The sequence below is a fragment of the Osmerus eperlanus genome, chromosome 3, assembly GCF_963692335.1.
Source record: "Osmerus eperlanus chromosome 3, fOsmEpe2.1, whole genome shotgun sequence".
Lineage (NCBI taxonomy): Eukaryota > Metazoa > Chordata > Actinopteri > Osmeriformes > Osmeridae > Osmerus > Osmerus eperlanus.
The window spans coordinates 13965324-13978851 of NC_085020.1; the positions used below are offsets into that span (position 1 = coordinate 13965324).

General features: G+C 43.6%; 1 protein-coding gene across 4 annotated transcripts in view; it reads right to left on the bottom strand.

Annotated features, from left to right (window-relative positions):
• Positions 1-340: 340 nt before the first annotated feature.
• slc37a1 (solute carrier family 37 member 1) overlaps positions 341-13528 on the bottom strand; it is a 73505-nt gene continuing 60317 nt past the window's right edge. For 3 of the 4 annotated variants that reach the window (XM_062457420.1, XM_062457421.1, XM_062457422.1), the window contains 4 exons: positions 2684-2762; positions 2291-2388; positions 2119-2183; positions 341-1235 (listed from right to left, as the gene is read on the bottom strand). In XM_062457420.1, coding sequence (XP_062313404.1) covers positions 1220-1235; positions 2119-2183; positions 2291-2388; positions 2684-2762 — 258 coding nt within the window. In that variant the 3' untranslated portion in view covers positions 341-1219. Of the gene's footprint in view, positions 1236-2118; positions 2184-2290; positions 2389-2642; positions 2763-13528 lie in introns of those variants that run through there. The other variant, XM_062457424.1, reaches the window with a different exon arrangement.

Genomic DNA, 13528 nt, shown 5'->3' on the forward strand with positions numbered 1-13528 from the left:
ATTGTTCAGAAGAGGAAATTATTTATTTGCCAACTTAGAAATAAAGTAATTGAGGTGATGCCATTTTAAATCATTTGACATTAAGTGATATTGCACAGTGGTGTACTTCTTCTGTATACTGTATTTACACAGAATTCAATGGTTATATGTATACAACCATGGAGTTACTAAAAATGTAGGCCAAAAACATTGTAAGTTGAGACTCAAGGCCACTACTTTACTTCATGGTAAAATTGAGGTTATTTGGCAACGTTACCAAATAGCTACTGAAGAGCTAACTAAGAGCGTCTGCTAAATGACTAAAAATGACAGGTAGGAAACCGATGCTAGGAGACTGACACTGAGGGAAAATATATATTTTATATTGACTGATACACCCCCCCAAAATACATACACCAGAAAGGCACACGGTATTTCAAGTACAACCACTGGGGACATTCTTACAACATTGAAAATAAAAGACAAAATACAAAGTAAAGGCTACCACCATTAGAAAATATGTGTATTTTGTCCATTGTACTCCCACACAACAATGAGTATAAACAAACTCACACATCCCATGAGTTTTTAAGAGTTGGGAACAATTTGGTCTTGCTATTTTTCAACATTGCACATTCTTGGTTAGCTTAAAATGTCCCCCTTATCATTTGAGGTTGGTCAAGTAATTTAAAGTTAAGCATTACATTCATAGCCTTCAAGTTCCCAACAGTGACAGGTCAAAAACATTCCCCATTTTTTGTGTGGTATCAGTTACATTTAGTCATTTAGCAGATTGCAGTTGCTTTATATAATTCATAACAGGACAAAATACCACCACGCAACAGACAATGTAATTTTTTTGATTTAGTATTAGTGACAATTATTACATTTACTTTCCCTAAATCTTTGGTGGGATAAGGCAAAGGAGAGAGTGAATATTCTTTAAAAAAAGTTCTGAGATATGCAGATCACGTCAGAAAGGTTGTGGTGTTGTGTACAGTGAGGATTGTATTGCTCCTCCCAAGCTCCATCATTCAACTAAGTATCTAAGCCCTGCATATGCCAAAGCCCTTTATTGAGGACGGGTGGGACCATTCTGGATGGTAGCATGCAGACTGGTCCAGTAGAGTTGCTGTCTGTGTACGATGAGGTCCACGGCCTATTTTAAAGGTTCAGGCCAGGTTTGCAAAAGTGGTTTCACAAGCACACAACTCCTTTACTTGGAGTTTATGCAAAATGCTCAGTGTTCCTTCAACCTGTAGAGGGAAAACAATTATCAAAGAGCAGTAATGAAAAATACAATGAATACAATGTGAAGTAATCAAGAGATGATCTGATTGACATATACATTAAATAATGCATGAATTAATACACATTTAATACACATAATTTACAAAACCCTATTCCACTGACAAAACACTGCTCAGTCATTGGTCTAAAAGAGTTGACTTAAACCAATGCCAGACATTGCTTGGCTTCTGAACAAGAAATGAGACACTGTACTCGTCTTCTTTTGAGCCACGCTAGCACCAATTAATTCCATAATGGAATGGCTGATAATCATTTCTTTGGCCATGTTGACATTATGTGTCAACATCATCGTAATGCAAACAGCAGCCATTGGAAGTTGTGTTCCCATGAAGTACATGGGTTTGGGTTAATTTGTTTGTGTTGTAGTTGTGTTTGAAATCTAGTTAATGTGCAGCCTTCCTCCAGAAGGTAAAGGGTCACACTGCCCCTGAACCTGTGGCGGAGGGAGATCAAACAGTTGTGATGGGCCCAAATTTGTAAAAGGGAGTGAGAAGGAGAATGGCAAGAGAATGGCAAGAGAAAATGTCAGACTCCAAGTAGAGCACTCCCTTTACTTTGTTCATGATTTTAAAAGTTGTAACCATTTGTTTTTCAAGTTGTGAACCTATTGGCCAATAAATGGTAGTAGCTGCCTGCAAGCACTTGCATTAAAATATATTTAAGAACCAGACCTGGTCTGTTTGAAGTTTATCAGTAATATTGACGCACACCTATTCAAACCTACAGAACATGGGTCGGGCCAGGACACAAACCCTGGTCGCCGTTGTATTCGTAATTTCAGTACAGCAATGTATGATGAAAAAGCGGAGATGATTGGACAAAACTCACTCCACAGCAGTGCTAGGGAGAGGTTTGCTATGGGTCATCTCCTTCATCACCAGCCGCAGCAACAGCTTCACAAAACACACATTTAAAAAAGGTAATGATGCCACATGTTACAACAAAATCTTGACTTTCAATAATTATGCTTAAATTTGATTCTGAGCTTCACAGAACCTACCAGCAGAGCTATGAAGTCTGCTGTCATCAGCATGTAGAAGACCCTGTTCCAGCCTCCCTCAGACAGCAGTCCTGCCAACAGGGGCCCCAGTGCTGCACCTGGATAGAAAACAAACATACATACACACACAGTTAAGGTCACTACAGTCAGCCACATCCAAATATTCGCTAAATGGCGGTACAGATACCAAACATTAGCATTGTAAATAAGGGGATAGACAATTCAAGCTTAAAATTCAGATCATGTACATTTCTTTTCTGTATGCTTGGAACATAATGTTTAAAAATACAATCTGGTCATAGCACAGTACCCCACATACATATACAACCTTGCCCTGTGGTATAAAAGATACCTATTAGCAAAACAATTGGTGGATAGGCACTGGTTGCTGACCTACGGATCCTGTTCCATCGATGATGGCTGTAACCGTGGACAGGGCCCTGGCATTGCCCTTCAGGCTCTTGTGTGTTCCCTAGGGTGGGAGTACAGCAGAGTAGGACATGAGCTTAATACATACAAGAATTTCTGTAGCACTTCTTATGGACCATTTCAGAAACCATTGTAGGATTTTTGTTAAGTACTGCACACTTACATTTAGTCATTTAGCAGACGCTCTTATCCAGAGCGACTTACAGTAAGTACCGAGGCAAGTAGGGTGAAGTGCCTTGCCCAAGGACACAACGTCATTTGGCACAGCCGAGAATCGAACTGGCAACCTTCAGATTACTAGCCTGATTCCCTAACCGTTCACCCATCTGACACTTGTTAAACAACATAAACTAGAGAGGGTACAATTTCTGGGAAAATTGTGTGGTGTGCTTACGTTGGTTGCAGATGAGTATGTTTCCAGGCTGTGAATATCAACACCCTGTGTTTTTGTACGCCCTTCGACTGGTTAGCTCCTGCGATTCCCACACAGCAGAAGTCTAGTAGTTAGCTAGCTGTACAATTTACCGGGGCTAGGTCTGAATCTAGGAGCAAAACGAGCACAGCTGCCAGCTAGCGTCACTGTGTCCAATCCCGACCGGTTTTTAGCTAACATTCTGATAAAATGCCACTTCAAATATTGATAAAAATAATCGTATCACGTTTTCAGCTGATTTACTGATTTCACGTTAAGCTTTAACTTCTTACCTTTCGAGCTAAATATTGTTTAACAATTTAGAGTTAGCTTAGCCTTTACTAGAGCCGGTCAAAAGACGCTGGCGCCGGTAAATTAGCCGTGCGCTACCCTTGTCCAAACCCGACCGCACTTCTAAACACTGGCCGCTGCTGTTTTTCTGGGGATATTAACTTGATCCAGGGTCACCAAACTGACCATCAATGCTGTCAACATATCCGGGGATGTAGTTATGTCCTCCACAATAAGATATCACGCTTCAACATCTCCAAACTATGCGATAAAATCTAAATTTGACTGTATACCACCACCTGCTGGATGTTTTGTTGAACTCTTCTCAAAGTTTGCTAGCCCCCATCCCTTCCTCCCCTCGACTACAGATCACGTCACACATGATCGTGTATTTTCATTGGCAAGACAAAGTAGTGTTAAGCTAGCATTGAAATACATTCATATGCTAACCCATAGTAGCAGTACGATGACAACACAGACACACTTGTCAGAGTAAAGATCGTCGCCCAAGCGTCGCCCGAGTGTCGCCGAGTGGTCTTTCGGCCAAAGTAACTTTCCTATATTATTTAGACATGTAAACTTCCATATATGTTCATGAAATTTTACACGTAGATTGTTTGGTATGCCTAAAATAATACTACTTACACTTTGCTGGCGATAGCAAAAGAAAATGCTGGCAAAAAGACCGGAAACTAAGTGTCCAAACCCCGTTCGGGTTTGGACAATAGTAGTTTACAGCGGTCGGGATTGGACACAGTGACGTTATAGCTAGGTATATGCAGATAGCACAATGGTGTTCACTTCACTTATGTACTGAACCAGAGTATTTTACTTACTGTAATATAATATCTAAACCGTGCAACGATACAGCGACGCATCACACAAGCTTGAGTTCAAATACATTATTTAATGTGACATTACGTACTGTACATTCAAGTCTTCAATTGCTGAGCAACAGCGCAAACACAGGTAGGGATACAGTAGCAATGCTAGTTCTAAATAACTATTTAGCTGGTCGGCTCTATGACGCTGGGTAAGTAGGGCTCGTGAGACTGCTCACCAAAAGAACAATGGGGAACCCACTTGTCTAGCAGATTAAGACATGTTCGTAGGTACCTAGCGAAAAGTAGCCTCAACTTTCCTAGACTTTTATCTACGGTACTGAGGGCTTGCTGATATCGCTGTCTGTGTTACTAGAACGGCATATCTATGCGTCGTTGCTAACGTGTGCTGACGTTGTGACGTTAGGCTAGCACTGACGGTACGTGTCCACTACAGCGGAGCGGGCAGCGCGGGGCGTCGGCTTCCAATTCATTTTCAATGAAACCAGGCGTTGACGCTCGCGTAGGGCATTGTGGGAAGGTGAGCGGAGCGGAGTGTTGCAAGTTGGATTTTCTCAACTTTATCAGAGAATGTCTACTACAGAGAGAACTGCCACTCTCTGGAAACTTCCGGGTTCTGAACTGGTTGCAGTTCCACTCTAGTTCCATATGAGGGCGCTAACGGTCGAGTGCAGAATGAATGGAGGACTATGGAGCTATACCCCTCAAAATCCACTTTTCTCAGGATATAATTTTTTGTCTAGCACGAGCACTAATGTTGTTGCTAATGCTCTGACATCCTGGTTCTGCTTCGGATGCCATCAAGTGGGATCTCTGGTCGTAGTCAGTCCTTCACTAACCAATCAGCATTCGTTAGCAGAATGCTAGCGTGTTATGGGCAACAACGACTTGCCCTGTAAGAAATCGAAAGGACATAAGTACTCGTTCATTCAACTTTTGACCTGTAATCCATGTTGAACATGCAAACACTACAATCAAATCCGAGATTTCTCAACGACAATCAGGTGAAAGAGACAAATTTAGCCGTTTAGCTCCAGAGACTCCCATTCATTCTGCACTCGACCGCAATCACTCCCAGGGGAACTCTGGTGGAACTGCAACAAGATTCGGTACAATGGGGCTTAACAGGGAGTGGCCAGGCTCTCCTTAAACAGGCTCTGACTTTATGTAAATGAGGAGCGTGAAAATGCTAGCGTTGGCCAATCGGATTGCTTTCTTGTTTCTTGTAACGTAGCAACTGTTGATCATGGTAAACATTTCTAGGTTTTACAATTTCAAGATGGAGGAGAAACTTATCGTATGTGTCTGCACACCCAGTTCTGTTCAGAACAAAGTTACGTAATGTGACAAGCCTGAATTTAAAGATTACATTAAACTAATAATGCATGGTGCAGGGTTGCCGACGTTGTCAGTGTCCCTAGTGTGTTTTTATACTTTTAAATTCAGTCTCGTCACATTACGTGACTGTTCTGTGCCACTGCTAGCTTGCTAGCCCACAAACGACTGGTTGAGTGACCGGTGGCGTAACATGTATTCTACTGTAATCTTGCACAGAGTAAAAATTCTGTATTTTTACACAAATGTTGTGTAAAAGTGGTATTTTGATCGATATTGCGAGTACATGAACCCAAGTCTGCATGCTTGGCCATGACTACAACAGTGACCTTAGAGAACTACGACTCTGTATTAACTTTTCTAACACCCCCCCTGAGCGTGGTGTACTGTGGGAAGGCAAGCGGTGCAGAGCGTTAAAAAACGCTGTAGTGGACACGTACCGTGAGGCAAAGAACTTATATTGACAAGAAGTGAAAGCCAATAGAACGCTCCATTGTAACACCAGTGCCCAGTAGCAGCGCTACGTTTCCGCCATTTTGGAGTGAAAGCGACTCGGCAGTAGCTTGCTGTCACTTTCGGCAATATCAGCTGCTTTGTTAAAAAAAAAACAGAATGATGACAACACAGAATAACGTAATCACTAGACTAGTGATCATCAAATCCCTTTAAACAGTTTATTTCACAGACAAGTCTTCCACTTTTTTTCCACAAAAAAAGTTTTGTTTGAAATTCTTTGAAGCGCATTTTCTATTGCGCTGAATTGGCTGTGAGATTCACTGATTTTGGGTGTCCAAGATATGATGGATTCTGATCTGTATCAAGAGTCTAGCCATGTACAGGGCTCGACATTAGCCTGTCCAGGACAAGTGGGTTTTTTTGTAGGGCAAGTCTGGAAGAGAAATGTACTTGCCCCACTTTATGTGCCACTCATTACGTCTATTTTACCGATTTTATTTTACCGAATTCTGCATTAACAAAATACAAAAAAGTGGCTTTGTCCCAAGATCTCTACAAACTGTGCAGCTAATTTAATGCTCAACACTTCAACGGCGGCTTATTACTTGAAAGAGGAATTATTTACTGTGTTGTCTCAGTTACAGTTACACTGTGACTTAGCCTGGTCCTAACCAGACCCTCGTACATTTCATTTGTACAGAGGGTCTGGGATCGCTCCATTGACAAGCATTAACTTCCTTGAAGGCGGGTACTCTGATGAAGTTTAAAACTATTGGATCTGCCCAGAGCCACTCTGATCTGCCATAACCGATCGCTAGCGTTCGCCTTAGCCAACTCCTTCACCATTACTGTAACGGAGCTAGCTGCCGTAGCTGGAAAATCAGACTTTTCCCGAACCCCGTAGGGAGAAGGGCCACAACATCATGGCCACCAACAAAACTTAGCAAAGATTGTTCTTGCTCCGGCTTTAACTTTTGGATATTCGGCAGCGTTGCCACAACGGACCGAATGAATGGCTTCGCTCGCATCTTTCTCCGCTGCCATTACTGAACTACAACTCAAACTAGTGCACAACATCAACGTCATCGTTCTCAGCCACTCCCTCTGTTCGCTGATTGGACCGGTAAAAAGTTTACCGGAGACATCTGACCAATATACAGTACTGTGCATAAGTCTTGGGCACCCAAGATTCTTTACACAAATAATGTCATACTATATTTCTTCAATTAAATGCTACAGCTTTTCTTGAATTACATGTTTCGATGAGGGCGGTGTGTACACGAGGGCAGCTTTTATTAGTATTATTTAATTCGTAATTAAGAACAACACAGGAATTGCGCAAAGCAGTTTATTAATTAGTAGGCGACATCTCTGGTGTCTCGTCAGTGAGGAGGCAGATGAGGATACTAATAGTGATGCAGAAAGTTTTGTACCGTACCTATTTGTAGTAAAAATTAATTAGAATTATAGTAAATCTAAATTTAATGTTGCTGCATTTTTTCGTTTAAGTGTATCAGATTTGGATGCAACGTTTAATCAAAGAAATATATGTAATATATATTTTTTATTTGTGCAGCAGTAGAAAACTGCAATTTTGCTAAACCTTTAGTTAAAATGTTTTATTTCATTATTTCTTAAAGCATTTTTCATTAACCTTTTTTATTTTTATTGTGCCTAAGACTTTTGCACAGTACTGTACCTCAAGCCCAGACGCAGTACAGAAGTACAATGAAAATTGAGCGGAGGTACGTAAGAGGGCAGAGCCAGGCTAGGACAAATCAACCTCAAAAAATTAATTTAAAACACATTTTAGCCTATAAAAACCACAGTCTACGATTGAAGCATTTCGTCATAGAAATCCACGCATCTCCACAGTCAGATCCTGTCACATATCTCCACACTCAGATCCTGTCACCCCTCCCCCACAAGAGGTTGCACTGGGCCAGGAGAGAGTGCAGTCTATAGCCTAACGGTGCGTGTCCACTACAGAGGAGCCATGACGGTACATAAAAGCTGAGGGAGCTTCAGCTTATCGTCGATGAAGGCCAGCACAGTTGGACGCTGCTAAGTGCAGATACCAAGTTAAAGAAAAAAGTAGGCTATGTACAAATATTCTATAAATTGTTTTTGAATTTTAAATGACCTATTTACAGTAGACAACCAAGCTTACGTTGTTTAGCTATTGTAGTTAGTCTAATTAGCTAGTGCTAAATAAATTAGGTATTTTGGGAGGGCAGACTGTCTTACCTTGCTAGCTAGTTTAGACAAACTGTAGTATATGGGGCGGCGTTATGTTCTGACAGCCACGTTGGACTAGGAAGTTTGGGTCCACTGCTGTAGCTTTCATACATGTGGTAATCAGTTGCTACTGTACTCTATTAGTTAAGCTAATGATTTGCCTCTAAGCCATTATGTATTCATTTAATGTGGCACGGAACACGATATGGTGTCAGAAGTAGCGAACCGCTGAACATTTTTGCCTGGTGTGAGGGTGAATTGCCTCTGGATAGCCTGCTTGGACAGCTGGTCTACAACCAATGTTGCTAGCACGCGCTAACGCTACAGTGAGTACGAGGACAGACTGTTTTAACGATGCAATCATTCACTCCGCCATCACCGTTGCCCCTGACGGGAAAATTGATGAAAAAGGGAGCAAAGATTGCACCTCTATCTCTTGGCTAGTGGACTTAATGATAAAGCAGAAGGTCGGAAAATAGCCGTGCTGCTACACTGCATTGGTGAGGATGCGTTGGAGATCTACAACATGCTGGAAATTACCTATGAAGATGCCGACAACAAAACAATGGACGAGGTAATAAAAGCCTTACTTAATTACTGTGCACCACGTAAGAACACTGTTTTTGAAAGGCACCAATTCGGGGCACATCAGTGTTGTCATGATATGTAATAAATGAGTCACCTATTGCCACCCAGAAGCATAAATATAATGTTGGGGCTACGGGGGCGGGACCAGCAGGAGATAAAACGACATGGCTGAAACTAAGATCATGTTTCGTGTCTTCTCCATACAACACATCAAAACAAGTGTCATGAACATATTGGTATTGACAAGTTTGTCACGGAATTGAGACAGAGAGCATGCACTTGTGAGTTCAAAGAGACTGAGGATTTAATGCTCAGGGACAAAATTGTGTTCAGTGTTTCGGATGCTTGCTCAGGGAGAAAACTGTTAACTATCTCAGACTTATCTCTAACCAAAGCCATCGACATATGCCGCGCCAAGGAAGTTACACAAGCTCAGGCCAAAGTCATGGCGGCTAGTGGTAGCACAGAGCAAGAGGTGCTTGCAATAGAGAAACATGGGTGGGAATGCCAGACATCGAGATCGCACGCAAGCCCGACCAGTGAACAGCAGGAGAAGACATGCGACAGATGTGGCAGAATGCACAAGCCCAGGAACTGTCCCGCATTGACAATGTGGTAAGAGAAACCATTTTGCAGCCGTGTGACGATTAGCACCTGATGTTGCACCCATTGATACAGAAAGCATAGGTGTGGATGCACTGGATGCGGTCACACGAGCACAACTTGCTCTAAAGACACTGGGTGGCGCACAGCGCTCCGAGTCGGTAGCCAAACGGTCAACTTCAAGCTTGACACAGGGGCTGAAGCCAACGTGCTGCCACAATCAATAGCAAATACAATGCCCTAGCAACATAAACTGAAGAAGACAAACACTGTACTTGTAGCCTATGGCAGCACTCAAGCCCAAGGGTATACTCATGTTGCATGTGAACTCCCAACACAAGCAGGCCCTCCTACACTTCTATGTGACTGACACATCTGACACGCCACTGCTTGGCAGAGATGCTTGTGTCAGACTTGATCTTGTCAGAAAAGTTGAGACATAACACAGCGAACTCCACCCCGGACCAAAGAGGAGCTGCTCCAGCGCTATCCCGACGTGTTCCAGGGAGTGAATTTCCAGGCATACATCACATCCATGCCGATCCATGCCCCTGTTGTCCATGGGTGCAGGAATATCCCATTTGCAGTGCTGGAAAGGCTAAAAGACACACTGGCCATTCAAGAACAGAGAGGTGTGTGTCGCAAGGTAACAAAGCCAACACCATGGGTGAGCAGCCTCGTTATAACTGAAAAGAAAAATGGTACCCTACGGGTGTGATTGGACCCGAGGGACCTCAACAAAGCAGTGCTTCGCCAACACTACTCCATACCCACACCTGAGGATGTATGCCAGTTAGCAGGAAAGACCGTGTTCACAATTCTTGATGAAAAGGATGGGTATTGGCAAATAAAGCTTGATGATGAGTCAGCTGACCGGTGCACGTTCAACACCCCCTGGGGGCGGTACCAGTTTACGTGCCTGCCGTTTGGTATTAAAAGTCCAAGTGAGGTGTTTCAGCAAACTAATACAGAAAGTTTTGATGACATTGCTGGAGTCCACATTATTGCAGATGACATGATAATAGCAGCAGCCACAAAGGAAGAACATGATAACATCTTACAACAGGTGATGGACAGAGCCGTCAAGCTAGGGGTGGAACGGTACACTGAAGTCACAGTTCGGTTCATACCGCAGTTCAGACATCACGGTTCGGTACGAGTTCGGTACAACGGAGGGAAAAGCAAAACAAACCAGGTTCCTCTACGAGTGAATACGGCGCATTGAAGATGACATGTAAATTCCGATTGCGTCAGTAATTTTTTTGGCCCTATTTGTATGTGTATCTAATGGCTGGTTAAGCACTGTAGGGAGGAGAAGTTGAACAGTTTTTTTGGTCTCGTTCCAGTGATTGGCACACCTGGGTGATGGCGTCAGATATTTTTAGTCATTTAGCTAGCACACCCCAGATGCGTTATATGCGTTAGCATGTTGTATTTCCACTCACATACCCCACAACCAGTGACGTGCGGTGATGTCAGTAAGAGGCTAGGCACTTGAATGGGAAAATGTGTCCAAACTTTTGACTGGTACTGTACATGTTGAAGAATACAGGATCGAAGTGCGCAAGTGAGATTTTCGCTTGTCGTCCGCAGTGAACGGACAGTAAAAGCACTGCTTATTCTACAATTTATTTTGTATTTGATTATGCGTAACTGGTACATTCGTCATCGTAACGTCTAAACAATTGTAATAACACACATACTGCATGTATAAATCACAACAATAAACAGTAAAAATACAAATACAAGTTTATTAAATAAAATGATTTAATTAAAAAAATTACGTTTGAATTTTGGCAGAGTAGGCAGTGCCGAAGTTTTCCTAAACTTGCAATCTTAAAAATGCCGGCGGGTCCTCTATCTCTCGCGGGTCGCCACCACTCGCCATACTTGTCCTTAGTGCTGCTAGCTATCCTATCTCTGACTCACGGCGGCGCCAATCAGAGCTTCAGAGCTACAGATTAGATGTCCCTAAAGTACACGAGTATCTAACAGTAGTTCCGCATTACATTAATTAATTTGCACACAAGTTTTATTTATTTTTATACCGTGTATTCTCCGTGTAATTTCATGCACCGAACCGTGACGCCCGTACCGTACGGTTCGGTACGAATACATGTACCATTCCACCCCTACGTCAAGCTGAATGTGAAGTTCAATGCTGACAAAATCCAGTACATGGTGAGTGAAGTGAAATACATGGGGCAAATCATCAGCGCAGAGGGAGTCAGACCAGATAACTCCAAAGTGGCAGCAATCACAGCAATGCCTCCACCTGGAGACAAAAAGGGTCTACAGAGGTTGTTGGGCATGACACGATATCTTGCCCAGTATATCCCGCACGAAGCCACTCTGACTGCTCCGCTCAGAAAAGATATGATGTGGCAATGGCACCCAGAACACCAAGCAGCACTTAACAGACTGAAAGCAGCGATCTCCAACACATCACTGCTAAAGTTTTTCAACCCACAAGAGGAAGTTGAAATACAAGCCGACTCGTCCAAAGACGACCTGTGAGGAGTACTAATGCAGGGTAAGCATCCTGTAGCTTTTGCATCCAGAGCTCTCTCTACAGCTGAGCAGAACTATGCTCAGATTGAGAAAGAACTCCTGGCTATAGTGTTTGCGCTGAAAAAAAATCACCAATATGTCTACGGCGTCACGGTCAAAGTCCAGTCTGATCACAAGCCCTTGGAAGCTATAGTCACCAAGCCCATCGGCAAAGCACCCGCCCGCCTCCAAAGAATGCTACTCCAGATACAAAAGTATGACATTCACATCACCTACACCCCTGGCAAATACATGGCGGTAGCTGACACGCTCTCCAGAGCTGTCCCACCACATGCCAAGCAAGAAGACTGTGAGATGGGGGACGAAAGGGTTGTATATGACATCGGTGCAATGACTCCTGTAGATGTAGGTTTGTCATGGAGCAACTGAGAGCAGCGACAGAGACAGACCGCGAGATGCAGACGTTGGTGAGTCTTCACAAGCGAGGGTTGCCAGACAGGAAGAAGTGCCTTCCACTAGCAGCACAGCCATATTGGCATGCTAAGAATGACATCTACATTGCAGATGGCTTGCTAATGGTCAACCTCCGCATGATAATCCCCAGAGGCCTCAGGGCTGAGATGCTGAGGCGGCTGTAAACTTCACACCAGGGCATCCAGCGCTCCCTGGCGCACGCCAGAGCTGTGATGTATTAGCCTGGCCTCACAGAGGATATCAGAATGATGGTTGAATCATGCCCCTCATGCCAAGAGAAGCTGCCTGACAACCAGAAGGAGCCCCTCCTTCCTCACGCAGTGCCTGATACACCATGGGCGAAGGTAGCGGCTGACATTTTTGAATTTCAAGGCAATCCTTCTTACTAATAGTGGATTACTTTTCCAAGTATCCTGAGGTCCTTAAGTTGTCAGACAAGACATCAGGTACTGTGATAGCTAAGTTCAAGGGTGTTTTTGCTAGGCATGGTATACCCACTGAGCTGATTGCAGATCATGTACCCTTTGCCAGTGCTGAGACGGCCCAGTTCGCAAAGAAAAGGGGTTTCAAGATTACGCATTTTAGCCCAGCCTACCCACAGTCAAATGGCTTGGCTGAAAGGACCATTCAGTCAGTGAAGAACATGTTGAAAGCCACAACACAGATGGGTATTTACCCTCACATGGCTCTCCTGCATTTCAGAAACACGCCGATCACGGGATTGAAATACTCACCTGCTGATGGGGCGTGTTCGTTCGTTCCAGTATCCCTGCCAGCAAGGCAGCCCTGGCACCTGCAATACCAGAGAATGTCCAGCAAAGTCTCAGACGACGACAGCTTCGCCAAAAGCACAGCTATGACAAGGCTGCGTCACCGCTTCCTCCCTTTACGGAGGGTGAAAGAGTGTGCATGAAGACAACAAAAGGATGGCAGCCAGCGACAGTAGAGAGAATCAGGGATGAGCCGAGATCCTATGACATCATCACACCAACAGGAGCACGATACAGGAGAAACCGCAGGCATCTCAGGCCTGACCGAGTTTCTGTGCATGGAGACAAT